The sequence below is a fragment of the Lathamus discolor genome, chromosome Z (genome assembly GCF_037157495.1).
Source record: "Lathamus discolor isolate bLatDis1 chromosome Z, bLatDis1.hap1, whole genome shotgun sequence".
Taxonomy (NCBI): Eukaryota; Metazoa; Chordata; class Aves; order Psittaciformes; family Psittacidae; genus Lathamus; species Lathamus discolor.
The window spans coordinates 28713387-28735043 of NC_088909.1; the positions used below are offsets into that span (position 1 = coordinate 28713387).

Here is a 21657-nt window from a genome sequence, read left to right on the forward strand (position 1 = left end):
AGTAGATTCTGTTTAGGTAGGTTTAGAGAACTTCTTTAGATTATTTCATACACAATACTGTGTGTATAAAAGCCTGCCTTTGGACCTTAATGAAACCTTAATGCTTTGTTTTGTCTTTTTTCTGAAAACCTACTGTGTAACTTGCTGAAGTAGGTGCTATAGTACTCAAAGACTGTAGCATCTTTGCTGTATCTCTTTGGATCTGCATTGTATGCAATGATATTCTGCTAAGGCTTCTCAGTTTGGTTAGAGTTTGCATAAAAGTATACAGGCATTTGAAAACCTATGAAAATTTAACCTTTAGTTTGAAGTTTGACACAGTGTAGTCAATCATAATGAGAAACTACGTCTAACCTTACACTTACTGCTTTAGTTCTACTATTATTTGCTTGAACACATACGTACTATGATTTTTTTACAGACAGCCCAGCTGACTGATTTTCCGTTAGGCTTAGGCAGCTGATTCAGAGACAACTGCAGGTGAACTAAAATTTAGATTTCTTTAATTTTTTTTTTTTATTTTATTTTTTTTTTTTTTTTTGCATACTCCTAGCTGTTCTGTGTAACTGTAATAAAAAAAATGCCTGGCATTCTCCCTGGTGATGTTCTTCTGTAATAAGTGAAACCCACTGAAGCTGGAACAAGAATCTTAGCTGGCCGAAGTGCTGTAGGGAAGTCACAGAGTAACGGGGCTGAGTACTGATGCATGAATGAGTCTGTCAAAGTTTACAAAGTTTCTAAAAAATGCTGGAATTAGTTTGTATGCTATAAATGTGAACTAGTAATGTTCTACCAAGTGAACTGTAGAACTCGACACTAATCTATGTTTTAAAAGAATAGTGTTTGCGTCAAAAAGTAGGAAATGTCTGTTACCTGCTTGTCTACAGTATGTTAGTCTATGAATTTAAATATTACGACTTTCATACATTGAGCTACATCATACATGTGTGAATTCAGCCGAAGTGCTCGTACAAAAGTCTGTTCAAGTTTTATGTCCATGTGAACAGTGTGTTCGAGAACTAATACTAATTATAGTAATTCAAACATTTCAAATTAATCTTGGAAATCCTGTGGAATTTCCCATGTATGTTTGTAGTGGAAGGTTTTCACAAGATGTTTATTGAATTATTTTATCAGAATGAAGAAATACCTATTTGAACTAGGTATCATTTTATATAGGACTTCTAGGAGAAGATTCCTTCCTTTTGATTGACACTGAAAAAGAAAATACTAAAATGGAAAAGTACTTTTTGGTGGTAAACACTACGTGAACTGAAAAAGCAAGAAGTATCTGTTGATTCAACTTGAATATTTCGTAGTGTTTTTTCAAATAGAACTAATGGGTTTTGATAAAAATTGGTTTATTAGAAGTGGTGAGTTGTTACAGTGAAGTTAAATTGCATTGGTGCTCTGGTTTAAAATAAGAGACCTGAAAAATATTTCTCATTAAGCTACTCTGTACATAAGTTTCTTCAGTAGCTACTAAAAGGTTGACAACTACATCAGTATAATGGTAATGAATAGTCTTCTAATGTGTTTTGAAAAGAACTATACCTATTACAGATAGGAACATATTGAGTTGCATCTGAAGCAGGTTCTCTGGGACCATTTGTCTCAAAACTCACAGTATTTCTCTGTAATAGTAAAAGGAAATATGATGGAATGATACTTTTAACGAAGCATAGTAACAAGTGTGAAATTAACCTTTGCAGACGAAATGGGTTGCTGCTGTCTAAAATACTTTGAAAGAATTTGAAATTTTAAAACAGAGTTCTTCCCCATATCTCAAATAATAAAAATTTTAAGAAATGTATTTATTAACAAAAATTGGGTTTTGCCATCAGACGAGGACTGTGTCATACTGGCTGTCAGGGTGCAGCAATGACTGACTGCTCTTTCAGGGTCAAGAGAGAAGACAGATAAACTAAGTGGCTGGGGAGGAGTCTTGGCAAACTGAGGCCCATCCTGCTGCCCCTAAGGGATGCAAGAGAGGCAGGCACCAAAGTGGTAGTCTAGTTCCTCTGAGAGTCCCGGTCATCAGACAGTTAAAGCGCCTAAGTGCACCTGGAGCCCGGACACTAGTTATGCTAAATAACTGTAGAATTTTTTCTCAATTTTTTATCAATTTATATCTTAATGTACTTATTTTTACCTTCTGAAACATTTTTGTGTTTTCCTTTTTCATGTGATAGTCTTGTATTAGGGAAGTTCTTAGACTTTTACAAGAAGAAATTACTATTGACCAGCTAAAACAGTATTTGAAAACTGAATAAACAGATGTTGCTTTTTCTCTCATAAACTGAGAGTGAAAGCAATAATTACCTTGTTTTGATGAGTGAACTGAGGAAGTATGACATAGAAGTCTTACGGGAATGCATACATGAAAACTAGGCTGTCATGTTAACAAGGTAATTTTTTCATGTGATGAATTTTTCAAACAGTAAGTGGTCTGTAAACTATACTGATATTTTTCTGAGGAACACAAGCTTCTTTTGGCTATCGTGTAATGGAAAAATATTGGAATAAATATAAAATTTTGATAGTGCAGCTATTTTATGAAAACTCTGAGTCATTCCAAGCTGTTGTTATTTTTGCATTACATATATCTATTACGGAGTACATTTTATACTAACCATAGACTGTTCTGCAAGCATAGTTGAATAAAGGGTGGGTTTGAATTATAAGTACTGAATGGAATTAGCATCGTATTCTGTAGAAATTCTGAGATATTTCTGAAGAGAAAAGGGAATGGATTTGAGTGACCTTATCTGAATATAAAAATATGTGAGTGAACAACTGTATTTTCAGTATTGCTTTTATCTCAGTTACGTAAAGCCCTGCTTAATCTTTTCCATTTAACTTCTGCTTTTAATTGCAATGTCTTTAATTGCAGTAACAGATGTTAAGATACTTTGAGTCTTATATTCAAAGACTGATCTTTCCTCAATGAGTTATGTGTATTTGGTTTGCATCCAAAACTTTTAACCGGAAGGATGACTTGAGTTTCAGCTACATTCCAAAATGTTGAAAGTCTTTGAATTGTTATTTGAAAAGCAGTATTCTGTAGCTTCTGAGAATTAAAGAAAATTACATATCCATGAAATATTTTGTAATGTTGGGCTGTTAAGTCGTATGTGCAAGACAGTAGGTTTTAAAGGACCTTCACGTTCTCTTTATTATTGAAGAAGAAAACCAGAATTAGTCTTTCTGCTGAAGAAATGCACAGTTCTGCTACTTGTAGGTCTTCACTCACGTTTGTTCAAAACCTACCATCTTGACCTTGCATTTTAATCTGATGTTCTTTTAGAGCATGTAGCTTGTATGCACTTAGAAAAACTCGTGTTTTTCTCATAGTGCCTGTAGGTAAATTTCTAATCAACAGTGTAATTGCTTCATAAAAGAATACTGCTTGCAAGAAAAATATTTATTAATTCATTACATTTTGTTGCCCAAAAATTGTGTGCATCTGGCTAGTTATGTTTTGTTCCTCATGTTGCTACTGCAATATGAATACTGTTATTAACTCCGAAATAGCAGATATGAAATATGCTGGTTATTAAGAAGTTTCCACTTTTCATGTAATTTTAACTTTGGTAGTAAGTCATCACTGTTTGTAAAACCAACTGCATTATTTCTCAAAAAAGAGAGTACAGTAAAAATACAAAACAGGAAAAAAGCTCTGGTAATGTTTTCCTTCTAATATAAAGACTACTGGGTTTTAGTGTCTTAGAGTAGGTCAGTGGTTTTGACATGTTTTGAGAAAATATTTATTGAGTAAAATGTGTACAAAGCAAGATGACACTTGTTCTGATCTGAAATTTTGTGTTCTAGATATTTGCAATGATGTGCCTACTGTCCAGACAGCAGTTACTTCTCAGACAGAAATTATAAGCACACAGAAAGGAAATTTACACTCTGATATATTTATTTGTATATAATAGAAATTTATAATAGGGATAATGAAGAAATCTACTACTCTGATTAAGGTAAAAGAACTACATAAACACATCCTTTATTAGTCCAAGTGTTTCGAAGGAACAAAATTATGTATATTTTGATACTTCTGAGTCTGAGTTTTTTCATTATTTAACCACTGTATCTATTTTGCAGATTCTGAAAATGGAATGGGGAGGAGAGTATTCTCTAGATTCTTCCAATTTAGACTGTTTGTTGGATGTCCTTCCTACAGAACTGGAGTTTCAACAAATCCTCAGTGATCTTGATGAAAAAATAAAGAAGAACTCTTCTAGGTAAAGAGTATTTTATTTGCATTCGAAATACTAGTGAAAGTCATTGCATTAAGGAAGAAATATGACTTTTGTCTTGTTTTGTTTCTAGTTGTAGGTTAAAAGTTTTATAATTATTTTACTAGTAATTTTACCTTAACCACTTGCACATTTAACGAATTTTTAATGCCATATAATTTTTGTGCCATAGTTTTTCTCTCAATGGAATTTTTGACTGTTAAATCATCTTAATCTTAGGAATTACTGCAGTAGGTGTGATAGTGGAGGAAGAAAATGTGTAGTCCCATGACAGTTGTATTTCCTGCAGCTATGAGATAGAACTTTAATCACTGAAAGAGCTACAGAATTTTACAAGAAGGCAAAATTTGAACCCCATGTGTTCTTTAAGCTTTTCTAATGGAAATAGAAAAAGCAAGGAAGTTAATGTATGTAATCAGTGCTACAGAAACAGTGGAGTGCTGAAAGGCTTCTTTGTTGATGCAGATTTTTTTTCACCATTACAAAAATACCAGCTCAAGGTTTTGTGCCTTACTTAAAAGCAGTGGCGGTGTTTTGTGGCTAAGCACTTTAGTACCTTTAAAATACTTTGGAAGATGCTCTCAGGCAAATAAACTAATCGCCCCTTTTGGTGTCAGAGAGATGATATATATCATAATTTTGTATTAAATTTTGCAAATGCTTGCCTTTGGATAACAGTGCATGTTACAGAGTTGTATGACTTCAAGGAAATAATCTTCAGATGACATCTGTTTTACAATTGTGTCATTTGGAAGCCCACATTTCTGAGAGGTCTTTGTCTGCTCCCAAACAGCTTCCTGAAGAATGGAAATAAACCGTTGCTGTATCTCACTGAAAACTGGTTTATTTTATTCATCTCTGAATTATTGCTATATTGTTTATGCCAGACTTGAGACATTTTTCAGGCTTTTTATTTATATTACTCTTACCTCATAGTTTGAACATTCTCATTTAAAAATAGTGTTTACAAAGGTAGTTGTGATAGTAATAATGTGAGGGTAGCAATAATAGTGAAGATCTGGGAAATACACTTGTGGACCACCACATACTGCAATTTTGTGGAATCATATTACAATTATCCAGCTGTTGACATCAGTGAAATGTAGATGCTTACTCAGAGTTTTGTTGATGCCATAATACAGTAATAGGTACTTAAGTTTTGAGTTGCTATGGTCTTGTATATATGGGAAAAACTAGGATCAGCATTTTTGGCAGTTGTCACTTCAGCTACCAGATAAAGGTGATTTTGTCATGATTATACAGAGCCACCTCGAGAGTTAGAAAGGTTATTATGAAGATGAGTCTTTGGAATGCATCCTTTACTACTATTTTTGTTTTTAATTTGTGTAAGATGTTTGCTGCTGGTTGAGAAAATTTGGGCTGTGGGAAAGCAGACCAGATGTACACTCCTTTTAATGCTACTTTATATTAACATTTTATGGTACATTTTACATTAACATCATCACAGTGGAACTGTTTGTAATTTTTTTAACAAGGCCAATTGTCTCTGTCTTAGGACATGGACCTACAAATTAGAAGGGACTTTGTAAGTTTTATAAGATAAAAATGGTATTTTATGCAAGGGCAGCAGGAAAATGGATTAGGGAGTGGTACACAGCAAAGCATGCCTGGAAAAGCTTTGTATTTCTGCTGAATTGACACTTAAACTAGTTTTCAAACTAATTTTCACAAGCAAAAATCAGAAAGTAGCCCTGTAGTTACCAGGTGATATTTTGCTCCTGTGATATGTCAGTTTCAGAAATGGAGAGGAGTTTAAAAGAAGATGGACAGCAGCTGATATGACTTTTAAATTAAAAAGAGTCCTTTTATTGCTAATATATTAGAGGTAGCATGGAGTGAAATCATTTTCAAGTTACCATTGATCTTTGTAAGTGGTATGATAAGAGCAGCTCTATGCGCTACAGTGATACAACTGGAATACAATCCATTTTTCATCAGATAGATTTATGATTTTAGTATACCACAGAGAATAAACATAATCGTATACAGCATATATATATATTTTTAAAAATAAAACATTGTGTAAAGAATTATGATCCAAAAGTGTGTAAATCATTTGAATGTTCATTTATTGCCTTCCAACTGAATAGCTTTTATGAAATTGTGTGACGCGACAAATCAGATATGCTTTCCAGCAGTTGAATTACCTTCACTATATTTATATTGTACCAATTCTATTTGGTACTATAACAGAAGAAAAAAAGAAAAGGCCATCTGTGTGAAATCATTTTATTTGTAAGTTTTAAGGGAGTAAGTCCCAATATCCTATTAACAGAGCCCTTATTACACTTGAATGTTAACTATTTTTGCATCGGTTTATAGAAGCAAGTGATAATGAACTCTCACAGCTATTGTCACTGCTGGCCAGTTTTGTGTGCAATGATACTCTCAGGTTATTTGCTGATTTTGTTTTCATAATTTCATCAGGATGGCCGTTTGCTTTCAGTCTTTCCCTTACATTTGCCTTGCCTTTCACTGTTAATCAAAATTCTTTGGATTTTTTTTTTTCCTAATTGGAGGATTAAGATTAATAAGAGTTACTTTTTGAGCAATCCACAGAACTAAACTTTCAGCTGGTATTTAGCAGGAAACAAAGTGCAGAGCTTGACACCAAGCTTATAGCACATAACTTGAAAGTGACTGTCAACATGAAATCTCTTCAGCAGTTGGGTTTTTTTTGTGTATTCAGTTCCTAGTCAAGCTATGAAAAAAATGTTATCAGACACATGAACAAACCTGTATTATTAGCACAACAGCTTTACTTTCTGTCTTTCTCCTGTGCTGTTGGGTTCACCATTGTAAAGAACATAAAATATTAACAGGATTTTTATCCGTTTATACAGTTGGGTTAAGGAGAGTGAAAAAATGGGCATGCCAGAAAGAGTAAGCTGATGGTCAAATAGATTAAAATGGAACAACGTAAACATTCTAGAACTGGAACTATAATAACCTCTTCTTTTTTCCAGAATATTAGACATCCTAAGAGATACATTGTACCATTAGTGTTACAGTAGGTTATCATAAGCATTGCAGGAACATGCAAGATGATAAACAGCCGTTTTTGATAAAATCTCTTGTTTCTGTTCAAGATAAGATTATCAAAACATTCTTTGCATGAATTTTTATGGTTTTGTGGGTTTTTTTCAGTTAGATTGTATCTATAATTTTAAAAGTTACGAGGAAGTAGTTTATATTTTTGGTTAAATTCCTGCATCATCAGCAATGCCCACATGAAATTTTCTGTAGATCATGGGAAATTTTCTTACTATTTCTCTGGTGGCAGCTCAGTTTTCATTAAATAAGCCAAAACGCTTGGTTATCATGGAGAAATTGTAGCAATAAAAATGCCTGTGGGTGTTATATTGGTAAAAGTCTCTCAAAAATTTTTTACTACTCTGACACACAGGTTTATAAATGATATGACTGATTTTTTGCAAAATGGTTTCTAGTATACAAGCTTTTTAACGAATACACATGATAATAATAAAGTAGCATTATGCTACGGTTTCTTCAAAAAACAGTGGAAACAAGTATTTAATTATTTTTGAACCGTCTCTTCTCAATAGAAGACATGTAAACTGGTTCTAAAAGCAGATCTCCATGAATATGAGGATCTTAAGCATAAGTAACATGAGGTTTAAAGATAATTTCACTTTATAGCTTAGCAGTTTAATTTAACCAATCTCATTGTCATTTTTATGGCTGCTCCATATGTTACTTGAAATAAATTGAAACTATGCTTGTTAGAAATTGAAAGGAGTTAGATCATCCTTCAGCTTACTCATAGTATTCTTAGGAAATGGAAAATGATAAATGGAGACAGCAACCCTCATTTTGATACTGTGCTTTTCAAAATTGTCTTGTATCAGTATAGTAGTGCTTACACTATCAGTTCCATTGTAAGTACGTGGCTTGTTACTGGCCATTGATGCAGTCATGTAAAAAGCAGTCTCTCCATATGATTTATTCCTAAAAACTGTCATTAACTTAATAAATAATAGCACCTAGGAGTTCTCAAATTGAGACTGCCTCTCTACAGTGGGAATACTTACCAAATGGTATAGACATGCTACTCCAGAGAAAGCACTCCAGTGTGGAGACAGACAACATAAGAGAGCTTACACTTAGCTTGTAAAACAGACCAAAACTGAACTGTAAAAAGGAGTAACAATTTCAGTGAAATCATTTTCACTGGCATAATGGTATACCAGTAGTGCTAACCACAAGCACTGATGTGCCTACAAAGGCTCAAGATACTGCTTGCATGGGACAAAAGATTTCTTTCTTGAAAAATCAGTCAATTTTACGAAAATCCATATGAGCCTAAGTATCATTTCTACAGAGAAAAGTTAATTTTTCTTTGAGCTTTTATATTCCACTGCTTGTTTAATAGTTTGGTGACTGGTTTTTTTTCTGTTTATGTCTGAACAGTTCCACAAGTTCAACAAAAAGTGCAGTTGTCTCCAGAAGAAAAACTGGGGGCTGATAAATACCAGGACACTATCTGACTTGAGTCCATGTGTCATAAACTGCTAGAGATGATGAAAATAATCTGAGAAATCTCAAAATATTAGAATCATCATAGAATCATATAATGGTTTGGCTTTGGAGGGATCTTAAAGCTCCAGTTCCAGCCCCCTGCCACAGGCCTGGACACCTTCCACTAGACCAAGTTGCTCCAAGCCCCATCCAGCCTGGCCTTGAACACTGCCAGGGATGAGGGAGTCACAGCTTCTCTGGGCAACCTGTGCCAGGGCCTCACCACCCTCACAGGGAAGGACCTTATATATGTTGACCAGTGTTATTATGACTTTTTTTCCTAAACACTTTCTGAATATATGCATTCAAAATATTCACAATATCCTCCAATTCTTAAGTTTCATAAGTTAAATATTTTTTTCTTATGATTTTTATTTTATTCTTCTTTGGCATGTTCTAATGACCACTGTCAGGGACTCGAGATCTTCCATCTGACCAGGAATAGGCTAGTTTCCAATGGAAGAATGAAGCAGCTTCCAGTTAGGTTCAGCAATGTCTCAAAATTGGTATGAGCAGCCAAAACATGAATTGTGTGCCTTGCCTTATCATTAAGGTATAGTGTTTCAGAGGGTGTTTCAGAAAACTTACATACAGAGCATAGGACCAGTTAACAGTAGTAGACAGGGAAAAAGCAGTAAGTACTGTAATGTGTCTAATTTTGGGGTTGCACACAGACATGTTGTATTCTTCCACTGACTGCACATGATTTTAAGATGATTTATGCTTCTATCATACATGTATAGTATGAATTGATATCAACTGGGTTGGTGACTCAATTTGTTAAAGAATGGAGCTTATTTTCTGCACTGAACTTGACAAAATATATTTGCATTTAATGAAAAACTGTTATTTGTGGGGAAAAAAGGAAGTTAGCACTTTATATGGCTTTTTGTAATTGTTCTTTTAAGAGTGAAATTCATTAAATACATTAAGCACATTTTTCATATCAGAAGTATGTTTATGTTTACAGTTTTGAAAACTCCAACAAATTACCTAAAAAAAGGAGCTCAAAGTCTCATTCTCCCTACACTGATAAGAAATTATAAAGTTTTAAATACTGGTGTACATAGTGAGAATAATTTTAATCCTATTTGTCAGAAGTTTTTTATTTTAAATGATTGAGTTTTAAACCCAAATGATACTTCTTTTTTTTTTTTTTCCCAGAGGTAACCAAATTCCTAAATATTTAATTATGTAGCTAATGTGAAGGAATAAGTACCTGTAGTTAACTGTGTTCTTGTAATACTAAGTGTTGAGAAAAATCTTAAGAGTGTTTCTGAAACCCTGTTTACATGCAGTATACTGGAAGCAAACAAGATGAAAATATTCAGTCAAAACCAGTTTTAGTCCTAATTCATTGTTTACTTTATTGGGATAACAGGATTAAATAAAATGAGCAGACTTACCGTGATTTGTACCTACAGGGAGGGTCACTGAAATGTATCCCTTTAATACCCTTATCAGTGTTGGGACAAATTACCAAAATATCCAGCTTTGAGAGCGCTGTCGTCTATTCATAGGTTGTAGTTTATTGGCTAGCACACAGATTCATGTGTCAAAGACGACTGTAAAAAATGGTTTGTAATTGAGCAGATTGACAGAGACTAACAACAGTAGTCTCTTTTACAATTCACAATGCTGTAATCTATTTGGGTATGTCTGAATGAGACACATAAGCACACCACAATAAAAGCCTTTGGTATTGTCTCAGGAGTCCAGGTGTATGAACAGGGCATTCAGTTTTCCAGCCCTGAGAACTGGTTTCACAAATAAAGAAAATAGATACCAATATTTTATGAAGTTCAGAATTGGCATCCATGGCTGGACAGTCCCATCAGGCCACAAGCAAAGAGCAATTGCTTTTCATGGAGAATCTTTCTGCTCCTGGTAAATCCTTGGATGATAGGAAGATACTTGTTCCAGTGCACTTCATTTTGAACTCGGTCATGCTCAGGATTGTCTTTTACATCAGTTTTATAGGGGTGTTTTATAGACCATCCATGTATTCATAAATTTAAAAAGGTTTATTTTATATTTTATCACTGGTTGTAGTTACTGAATTTGGTTTTTGAAGGTAATGAAGCTGTAAAATATGACTTCATTTTGTTAAAGTAGGTACACTTTGAATGGTTTACTTAATGTCTTTTAAGCGTAAAGCAAATATGCCCATAATTCTTAATGAATACAGTTAAATATGGGAAAATAAGATGTTCAAAATGACCTACTTATTTTGATGATTTTTTTTTTTAGAAGTTTTATGGTCATAGTTTTGGAAACAATTTATTTTTTACAAAGCAAAATCTATCATAGATAATTATGGATGTCATTCTCAGAAAAAGTATACTTCTCTCTTATGTGTTTGTTATAGGTAAGTAAAAAATAAAAGGAAATAACAAACTACTGTTTATCTCTGAACTTAATTTTTTCTGAAATAAAAATCTCTGTTATTTTTTTCCACTGTTTTTTAAAATGTCAATTCAAACATACTCAGTTTCCCAAGGTATGAATGACACTGATAATACTTAATTGCTGTTGATCAGAATGAGGCAGCTAATAGGGATTTAGGGTAGATTGCATAACATCTGCAAAAGAGTGAAATGCAAATCACTCAATAAAAGAGAGAATCCAGTAGAAAATCAAATAAGTACTTCTGCACCCTGAAAGCAGTACTGCAGTCAGAATTAAATGAAGTAAAATCAGTTAGTGGGTGATATGCAGAATGCATCTCATCACTGATTTCTTCTACAAATTGTTATGGGTTAGTAGTGTTTAATTTTTTTTTAATTTCATATTCAAAGCCAATTATATTTTTCATAAAAATATTTTCCTCAAAATTTCCTCACATTTCATGGAAAATTAATCTTTCCACACAGAGATGCTATGCGGGAAAAAAACTTTAAACTTTATTCAGGGCTGCTAATTTAAAAAATAGTTTTCCTTTTTTTCTCTTTTTTTAAACTAGAGGTCTTTAATTTGGTATTTTGTCCCAGCCTGTAATGCACTTAATGATTTTGTTTGTTCTCCAGTTTCTTTTCTTCCCTCTCCTCTCATTCTCCTTTTCTTCTCTTCCTTTTCTCTTTTCAAATCTTCTCTAGTCTACTTTTGATAAAAATTGTCAAGTTTTAAAATGTTAGTCAGCAATTAAAAAAAAACAGCCATACTTCATCTCTACAAAATAGTGGCAAGCAGCAGTATAATAGACAAGTTTGTTGTTTTGTTGTCATGAAAATAGAAGGTAGCATGATCAAAAGTATTTGACACTGAAGTACCTGTCTCATATGATCCCATATCTCTGCACAGATGGAAAGTACTAAATTTTAATTTGTGCTAAACCTTTCATCCATTTTTGTAAGACCATAAATGGAATAACTAATACACTCCAAAATGAAATTCAGATAGTAGTGAGAATCACTTAGTACTTCAGTAAACCAAAACTAGCAACAATCTTATTGTTGGCTGTCTTTGTATTAAGCCTAGATCTGCCTAGATCTAGGCAATGCTGCTTTTCTAACTGAAACTATATAAAATATTAAGCATTGTTTAAAAAAAAGTCATTCTGAAATACTGAAAAGGTGGTTTTGTTAGAAAAGATACAGACTTAATTTGTTTCTGGATTTTTTTTTTTTGTTGTTGTTTTCAGTCTCCTCACAACTAGAAATAAAATCATTTTGGATATTCAGTTGTTCTTGCAAGTTGTCCAATCGAAATTCCTGTAACAACCGTAGCAGCCACATCTGATTTCATAAATAGGGTGATCATTCTAGGTGAATCTTACAGAGTGGATCAGTGCCTTGAAAACAAACTCCATTTTCTTTCAAATACTCTAATGACAAAAACAAGAAAGAAAAGATCTGCTTTCTCAGCACAACTGACTCTAAAGTTCTTTTCAGCATTTTCTGTGATGTCAGTGAGTTTTTCAGAAGTCGTTAATATATGTTATGTATTATAAAACAACTGCTGATTGCTAAAAGAGCAAAATGACAAATTCACCTTTGAATGAGGTAGTTGGTTCAGGTTATGTTCTCTCTTTTAGCTAATTAAACACCAAGGACCAGATCTTAGGTTGGATGATGTCTTACTCACTGACAACAGTATTGAGAAGTGGGGTAGTATTTATTGAGGATGGTGCAGTCTGTCCTGAAGGAAATTTATGTTAGCTCTAGCTCAACTGTATTTAAATATTAATCCTGCAAATAAGTCAGGCCTTATTTTGCAAGAGTAATTTAATCTATTAAGAAGGACTAGTGCTGCATTAATTTGATGTAGTTTTTCTTTTTGAAATATGGAGTATATAAAATGCTTTTATCTCCTAAGTCTTGAAAAAAAATCCTGTGATTAATTTTATTTTATTTTTTTAGCATAGACCAGTGTCTTAAAGACCTGCAATCAGAAGTAAATGAAGTATGTCCTGATGAAGTACTGCAAAGCACAACTGACTGCCTTCAGTGGCTAAACAACTGCAATTTTAGTTCTCTCAGACCTTGTCCTACAAACCATGGAGAGCTGATGGAGTTCCTTAGGACCCTGGTAAAAAGACTTCAGTGTTTGGGAAAGTTGGTTATGTGATGAGGAGGGGGGGAGCTAAGGTTAATTAGTGTTCTCATTTCAGTCTTCACTGTGGTGAGGATAGTCCAGAATTTTTATTATAAGGCTTAGTACTGGGTTTATGTCTGCAGCAGGGAGTTATGTTTCCTTTTGATCATGCCTTAAATAAACAAACTTGGGACAAAATCTTTTCACTGATACTACCACATGTTCAGCACTGCTAGGACTGTTATATGAGCACATGTTGGTGAAAAACATCTGAAGTTACTGTCTACCCTGAGGCTGTTACTGTTTGTTTTTCACTTGTATCAGTATAATTTAATTCCTCTAATACAGATTATTGTTCCTGGTGCATAATTTAAGTATTAATTATCTGTCTACTTTTTGTTATTAGAAGTGTGGAAGCTACATCCTTTGTCCTGGCAAGTTGTACAACTAGATATAAGCAGAAATCAAATTTCACTTGAATAAAAAAAATCCATCATTTTAGAAGCCATTTGTATCCAAAATTTTTTATTAAAAGTTAACCTTAGGAAATGCCTATGGAAAAGGAAATCTGGGAAATTGAATTAGCTAGAGAAATGAAGGATGATACCTCGGTAAACAACAGCCTGCAAATTTATGTATAAACTATGTATTAGTGTGTTTAGATGATGTAAATATGTAACAGCGTCAAAACAAATAAATGCTATCCAGTGAATTTTTCTTTGTCACTCTCATGTCATGGTTTAGTTATAGGGCATGAACAGCTTTAGATTAAGATTGGCTGTATTGGCAGAGGGAAACTGCTGCGAAGAAGTGGAGTATTTTGTCCTTTGGGACTACCTCCTGGCTAGAGCTCCAGCTTCATCAACTCAGCTCTTGGTTTTTCAACTCTTTCTTAAAGGGGGTTGTTGATCTTTCAGTCACCCTTTAATCAACTGAATATTAAGCTGTGTCAGTTGGGGAAGGCATCTCTAGAAACACCAGGTCTTTAATGTTCATGCGGTGAAGATTTTTGTCCCCTTCTAACACAGTATGAATGTTGCTGTTAATAATCATCACACTCAAGGATGTCTGAGATTCCTTGATGTCATGCTTCATCTAGAAAAAAATCCCAGCAAATGCTGACTTATGAAGTCTTTTGTTACTCCTCTTTGTCCAGTTAGCTCCTTACTTAAACCCCCTCCGAAGAGGGCATGGCAATGATAACTTCTGTTCATTTCTTGCTCTCTCTTAAATATCTGTTCAAACCATATACCTGAACACCAGGTGGCGGTATTTGTTTGGGAAACACTAAAATGGCCCCATCTCTGCAATATTTGGGGTATCTCTTACAGATGTGCTTTCTAGCTCTTGGGCTTACCAGGAGCTTACTGGCTGCATAACAGTCTGGATGTGGGCTTTGGAGTACAGTTAGTTCTTAAGAATGGCTCTGTGGCAGGCTGCTACGTGAACAGGAAAGGGTGAGAAGCCTTAAAGTCTCATTTCTGCACAGTTTATCAAGAAAACATCAGGAGCTCAGGAACTTGGACGTCACTGTTTCCAGGCTCAAGATAATCCAGCCTCTTGTGTAGATGAGACTACAGATGAAAAGTGTACATGTATCAGCACAGGCAATCCTATCTGTAAGAAGTTATACTTGCAGTAAATAATCTAGCTCCATAAACAATTCTGCAGTAAACTGGTTTCAGTAATATCCAGCATTAATGAGATTATTACTGTCTGACCTTTCTTAAATATGTATCTTCATCCATTGAACTAATTATTCAGTTGACTGAATTTCTCACTAGCAAGCTATTAATTAAGTATCATATAATTCATATTCAGTAATAATAACTTGCCTCCTTCAGGAAAATGTCCCTAATCATTGTTACCCTTTACAATGTGTGTTTAATGTGCTATGGATTTTGTTTATCTTTTAAGCTATTGGAACAATTAAAAAATAGTGGAGAGTTACGTATGTGCTTTAACTGAAGTACTATATTTAGATTTATTATTAGTGTGGTATTTCCATGCATTTCTGAACTGTCATGCAAATACTGAGAGGTTCTTTATGAAGCCCAAAAATCTTAATTATGTTAATTTTATCATCCTGTATAATGTTTTACAATTCTAAATATTTAAAAGCTGAATATGTTTGTGAACTGATCTTAATTAAATTCTGTTCCTGCTAAACTAATGACAAAATCATTTTAAATGAAATCTTAATTTTTATTATATTTATTTATTGATATGATAGGTAGTAGTCTGTATTTAGGTTAGTAGTCCAGTTGGTAGACTGCAGATGTTTTCCTCTATATTGTTGTCACTAAATTTCTCATAAGAGAACTTTTCATGCTTCTCTAAAACCTTTGGATGCTAATTTGGATCTTTTTCTCTTTAATAGTTTTGGCATCATCTTCTGAAGTATTTTTACAGGTTAATTTTTAAATAGTAAAGCCTATGCCAATATAGGGAACGTTCAAAAAGACTTGATGACTCTGTTTTCAGAACCTCAGAGTTCACTTCAGGGGCCTTTTTTCTTAGTAACACCATGTCTAACATGGCATCTGTAAGCCTTAATTTAAGATGCAAAGGGCTTGAAACAGTGCTTAGTTTCTTACTAGCTTTCATGAGTAAAAATATTTCTGCTTAACCTTAAAAAACAGCAGTAGGGATTTGCTTGGAAGACATTTTAGATTTATCATTATTCCTTATGCATCAGTTACATTCACTGTTATGACAGCTTCTCGTTTTCTTTATTTCAGAATATAGTATTTGAGCATGATTCATTAAAAAGAAACCCCAACATTTAAACTCCAGAAGCCTACCTGTGGAGACTTAACTGTTCATCACCGTGGTTAGTGATTAGGGTTTCAGTTTACACACCGAGACACAGTCTTTTTGGTACCACAAAACTTTATAGAATACTTCAGTGGATAATAACAGAAAATCAAATCAGCCTTATGTATATGCATATTGATAAGTATGATTTAGGATTTTAACTAGTTATTCATATTTCTGTCATCTGCACACGTTTTTGTAGGATATTTGACTGATAATTTCCTTTATTATACTTTCTTCCTCATGTGTTCCCAGCTTATAAGTAAAAAAATTCATAGGAAACATTCTGAAATAAAGATGTAAAATGGAAGAAAAATAGCTAGTCTGTTATTTTTAAGACTTTCTTTTATGGGAGGCACTATACTCTCTGTCTTTTGTTCGGAGTTAGCTACTGTGGTGCAAGTCTTTTTTTTTTTTTATTTTCACCATGGAGTATGCCCAAGTAGAGGGCAATTGAAAGGTTAAACTCTTGTTTTCCTACATGAGAGTGTAGGATTCAACAGTTTTGAATCATCTGAAACAAAGAATTTGAGGTTTGATACTGAAAATTTTTGTGACTCAAAAGCATGAGGAAGAAAAAAAAAGGAGCCTATTGAAGCTTTCATTCTAAATTCTGTCTTTTTTATATTTTTGTGAATTATCTATTGATAAAAGCTTGATACAGTAGAAAAATTGTACAATTACTTTTGTTTGGAAATATTTCTGTAGTACCATAGTAAAATTTGATTTGTTTCTATTTCAAAATTAAAAAAAAAAATAATTTTCTCAAGTGCTGTAGGATACATAAATGATCAGTTCTGAAGGTGGAGGTTTGCCAGGTGTTTTTTTGCAGGATGGGGGATAGCCAGGAGACCCAGACGAAGGCCGTTAGTGGAAAGAACTAACCCTAACTGATTTGCCAAAATGCTTTTCTGTGTTGGACAGAAGTGGTAGGTGGCAGGGGAATAAGGGAGGAGGTTTCTATGTTCTGCTTCACCTAAGACTTGCCTATTCAGTTTCTGAAACCCAGAAAATCAAGAATACCATCAGTTTCACTCAGTTTTCTTGTGACTGTGATGGGGAAATTTGTAGGCACCCCTAGTGTAGCTTCAGGATTGAGAAAAGATCCTTACAAATTTGGCCTAGCACTGTGGTCACATCCAGCCTCAAACAGGAAAAATGTTGAAGATTCCGGAAATGCGTTTATAAAAAGACAGGGGGGTTTGTCTGAAAGAGAAAGAGGATTTTGATAAATTGTTAATATATTCATCTGAATCTTGATTTGACAGGATACACAGCTTCTTATTCTGCCCTGTGTGATTTAAGCCTGTTCAATTCTTTACAAGTTTTCAATTTTAGTTCTTTAAGGGGGTCCTGGGAAGTTTAGTTTATCCTTAGAATGGCCTTTTTGATGGTTGTTGAGCCAGAACATATAAAGCAGCAATATTTCATTTTATTAATTCCTGTCTTGGTTTGATGAGCAGACCCTGTCATTATCTCTATAAGTCTTGAGTCATTTTCATATAACTTTCTTTCGAAGATTTGTGTGCAGACCACAACAGGCTGTAAAGGCTTACCTAATGAGCTTTCCAAAGCTTTCCTTTGAATTGCAGTTTAGAATTGGTAAAGAGAAGAGGTTGAGGATGTAAGAAGGATGGGAAGATGAATGTGAGTTATTGGAGCAGGTAGAAAAGGAGATGGATTGGCACATAAATCCATGGAAAAACAAGCTTTCTTATTTCTGTTGCTTATATAATAATTTGAGTATCTGATTTGCTGGTAAGATAAGTAGCATTAGAAACCTTTGGTACCATAGCATGAAACTGTTTATTTTATGAACCAGAATTAACAAAGCATATCTAAAATACTCTGATTTACTTTTGATAGCAAAGCTTGCTGAAGAATGAGCAAAATCAAGAAGAAATGATACTTCACTTCCTTCTGGATCTCTCTAGTCAGTGTGGTGTCTCATTTCCTTGTACTCCGAGTGGGACATCTTTTGAGTTAACTTCTTCCCTTCATGCCATTGAGGATGATTCGACTATGGATGTGAAATCTCTCTGGGATGATGTGAGATTGCATCTTCGAAGATTTTTAGTAAACAGACTGCAAAGTCAAGAAGAAACAGCTACTAATGCTTTACAACAGCAAATTGAGTTTAAAACTCAGTACATACAGCAACTTCTGTTTCTTTACCCTGAATCAGAAGTCTTAGCGAAGTATCAAAATATGCAAAAAAGTGTGGTTAGAGATCTTCTGCAAAACTGTATTTTGTCTAGCTGTGGTGAAACAAGCTTCGATAAGGTGGTTCATGGTTACCAAAGTTCCATACCCACACTGTGCACAATGATAAAAGAAGATTTGTATCTGCTATGTGGAACTATTGATCCTTCTTCATCATTGAAATTTGTTAATGAAACTTATCTGGTTACCATCACTGAAGAAATGACAGTTCTTCTTGAAAGACTTTGTGAGCTGCAGTTCAAAGAAAATGCTCTACATATAGTTAAGGCAAACAAGATTTCAAAGAAGCATAGAGGAACAGTTCATGCTGTGGGTTAGTAGCCTTGTTTTATGTCCATTGTAGTTAGATATTATTTTAATTATACTTTTTTTTTAATGTATATTATTATTTCCAATGAAGGGAGAGGCCTGAGATTGTTAATTGCAGCTTTATGTTTTAACCATATTATTGCAGTTGAATTACAGACTGTTTCAAAATTGTGATAAAAAATGTTTTAAAGTTAAGGGGAGTATCTTGTGCTTATGTATACAGAAACACAGTTATAATTCACTGGATAACATTGTCAAATCGTAGTAATTTTTTTCAGTCTAACTTATTCCAACTGCTGAAATGTATAATAGAATAAGAACTATTTAATCCGGGTTTAAGAGAATACAAACTTCTCTGCTGTCTACACCCACGTTTTCAAATTGTCAGAAGCTTAAAGGATGTTATAGGAAAGTCTGTACAATAATGCAACCATAAAATAGACATAGATTCGTACATCAGAGCTGACCCAAAAGATTACTATACAGATTCTAAAATAAGTAATATGTTTTCTAATCTTGTGAAAATACAGTAAATTAGTGTTAATGCAACCTGGTCCTTTCTTCTTGTTCTCAGGAATTTAAGACAGGAAAGGAGTCTGTTATAGATGTGGTATTTTCTATACTTTTCACTGTTGGTGAGTCTGACATGTTAATTTCTAAAAAGAGGAATCAGAACTTTAGAAAAAAAGTCATACAGAATGGACGTTTTCATCACATAGTTCAGTATGCAAGAGGTGTTTGTTCATAGTCTTCTATAAAGGTGAAGTAGTTTGCAGATGAAAAATATTGAAATTTCGAATCATGAAAACTAAGAGAAACCAAAGATAGATCTTTGGGTAGTACAACATACACAGAGGGTGAGTGAGGTGATGATTTGCCAGGTCTACACAGAATAAAGTTATACTCTTGTGAGTTTTAAAGTCAATATACATGTTAGTGTCAGTCAACTAGAAATTACACTGGAAGAAATGCAGAAATAACTTTTCAACAAGAGCTGAAGTATGGGGAAGCATGTGGAACATATGTAAGAGAAGGTAAGTGAGAAGGCATGCAGACAAATTATGTGAAAGGATGAGAATTTTAACATAAAGCTGATACATTAGTGGGATGGAGTGTTGGTGGGAAGCAAGGAGAAGTAGTGTCAGAGTGAACTTGAGTTAAGAAATAAATGACGGGAAGTGTATCTTTGAGTCACGTAGTGAGATGGGACACAGTGAAAGGCTTCATTGACAAAAAATTACTGATACGGAACTGGAAGGTTTTAAGCTTGTTTTTCTTCCAGTCTCAAAACAGCTCACAATGATAGGGAAATTCTATTGTCTCCATTTTACGTCTAGCACATGGAGATTAAACTGAGTTACAGTCAGGGTGGCTGTCTATAAAAGCACATGTTAACTGTTTCTGTATTGCAAGAAGGAAGATAACAGTCCTTCAGTCTATTAGGATAGTCTTTATTCTTCTACTTAAATTTTCTACTTAAATAGTCTAGATTATTCTAATTAATTTTCTTTGCCACAAGATGTGTCTTTACATGCTTTTGTGCCAGCAAATCAGGACAGATTTCCACAGTTCTGTTATATATTCAGAGAAAAAGAGGAAGATAAAAAATGAAAAGTAAATCTTGGTACCTGCTTGCAACTTTGAAAGATTTCCTTTGATTTGAAATATATTAAAGGTCAGATTTGCAGGTGCAGCAGCTATCCTCTCAGCTCTTACAAAATGTATTTAGAAGTGGTGCTGGTTAATATCATTTAATCCTCAAAATTACTTTCTTCACAGTGGCTGTCACACTGTATGTTTTCACCTCTGCACAGTGTAGTGCTTCATACTGTTTTTCTTCAGGAGGCTGGTCTGGGAGGCAAGCACTGATTTTTTTGCAATCTCTTTTACTAGTTTTCTGCAGCATCAGACTTTTCTAGATGATCTCTGGTTATAGGCCTGCAGGCAGCCAAACAACAACAGTGCGTGAGGTCAGCAGGCTAGAGCAAAATAGGGGGTCAGAGTTGTGAAGTAACACAAGATTTTTTTTTTTTTTTTATTTTCATTTGGTGGACATGACATAGCCTATTATTTGTCGTTATTTATAAATTCAAGCAATGTTTATACTTGTATCATTAACAAAACAATTATTATTGAAAAGTTTATGTATGTTATTGAAAATGCTCTTCTATGAAGAATTTTTTTCTGGAAAAAAATTTCTTTTACAAATTTTTGAATATACTATGTTTTTACTACACTAAGTCAGAAGAAGGCACTTTTCCTTTGGAATTAAAGTGTTCAGAAGGCAGGTCACACTGAAATAACTACTCTGGAAAAAGTTCAACAGAGTAACTGGTTTTGGAGTTTTATAATGGTAGACAGGTGCTTAGCTGCTGTTGCTGCTCGGACTTCTTACTTAATTCTGATACCTTTGCTGTCCTTCCACAACTGAGAGTGGACGTCTGTACTTATACATCAGTGTAGTTAAAAGACAGTTTTAATAAGTTGCCTTTAATAAGTTGACTGTGATACCAAATTTGTTGACTATCAAAAAGAAAAAACACCAACATGCTGGAGTGTGGATGGAAGGGGAGAAAAGAAAGAAATGAGATTTTCTTTTTTCTTAGTTGAGAGACAGTTATACAAATCTGTTTCTTCTTTTCCTTTTTTTTTTTTTTTTTTTATGCATGTTGCCTCTGCCTGTGGAAACCACCAAAGCGGTACATTTCAGAACAGCAAAATAATCTAATCTAGGGAGTTCAATTGGAACTGTTATCCCAGAGGTGAAAAAATGATTTGTGTTTACTTAGGTCCACCCTCAGGGAAGTGTGGTATTTTGTTTGTTGAGTTGTATTTGTTGGGGTTTTTTTGCATTGGTTGGTTTGCTTGATTTTTTCATAAGTCGTGCTGTAATTGATCATACTGCACAGGAGAGGAAAAAAGTAACATAAAATAATGAGCAATGTTATAA

General features: G+C 34.0%; 1 protein-coding gene across 8 annotated transcripts in view; it reads left to right on the forward strand.

Annotated features, from left to right (window-relative positions):
• The window catches only part of KIAA0825 (KIAA0825 ortholog), a 252279-nt gene that overhangs the window by 28489 nt on the left and 202133 nt on the right, over positions 1 to 21657 (forward strand). For 6 of the 8 annotated variants that reach the window (XM_065663713.1, XM_065663710.1, XM_065663714.1 and 3 more), the window contains 3 exons: positions 4111 to 4250; positions 13184 to 13352; positions 18042 to 18711. In XM_065663713.1, coding sequence (XP_065519785.1) covers positions 4120 to 4250; positions 13184 to 13352; positions 18042 to 18711 — 970 coding nt within the window. In that variant the 5' untranslated portion in view covers positions 4111 to 4119. Of the gene's footprint in view, positions 1 to 4110; positions 4251 to 11075; positions 11194 to 13183; positions 13353 to 16099; positions 16192 to 18041; positions 18712 to 21657 lie in introns of those variants that run through there. The other 2 variants (XM_065663717.1, XM_065663718.1) reach the window with 2 other exon arrangements.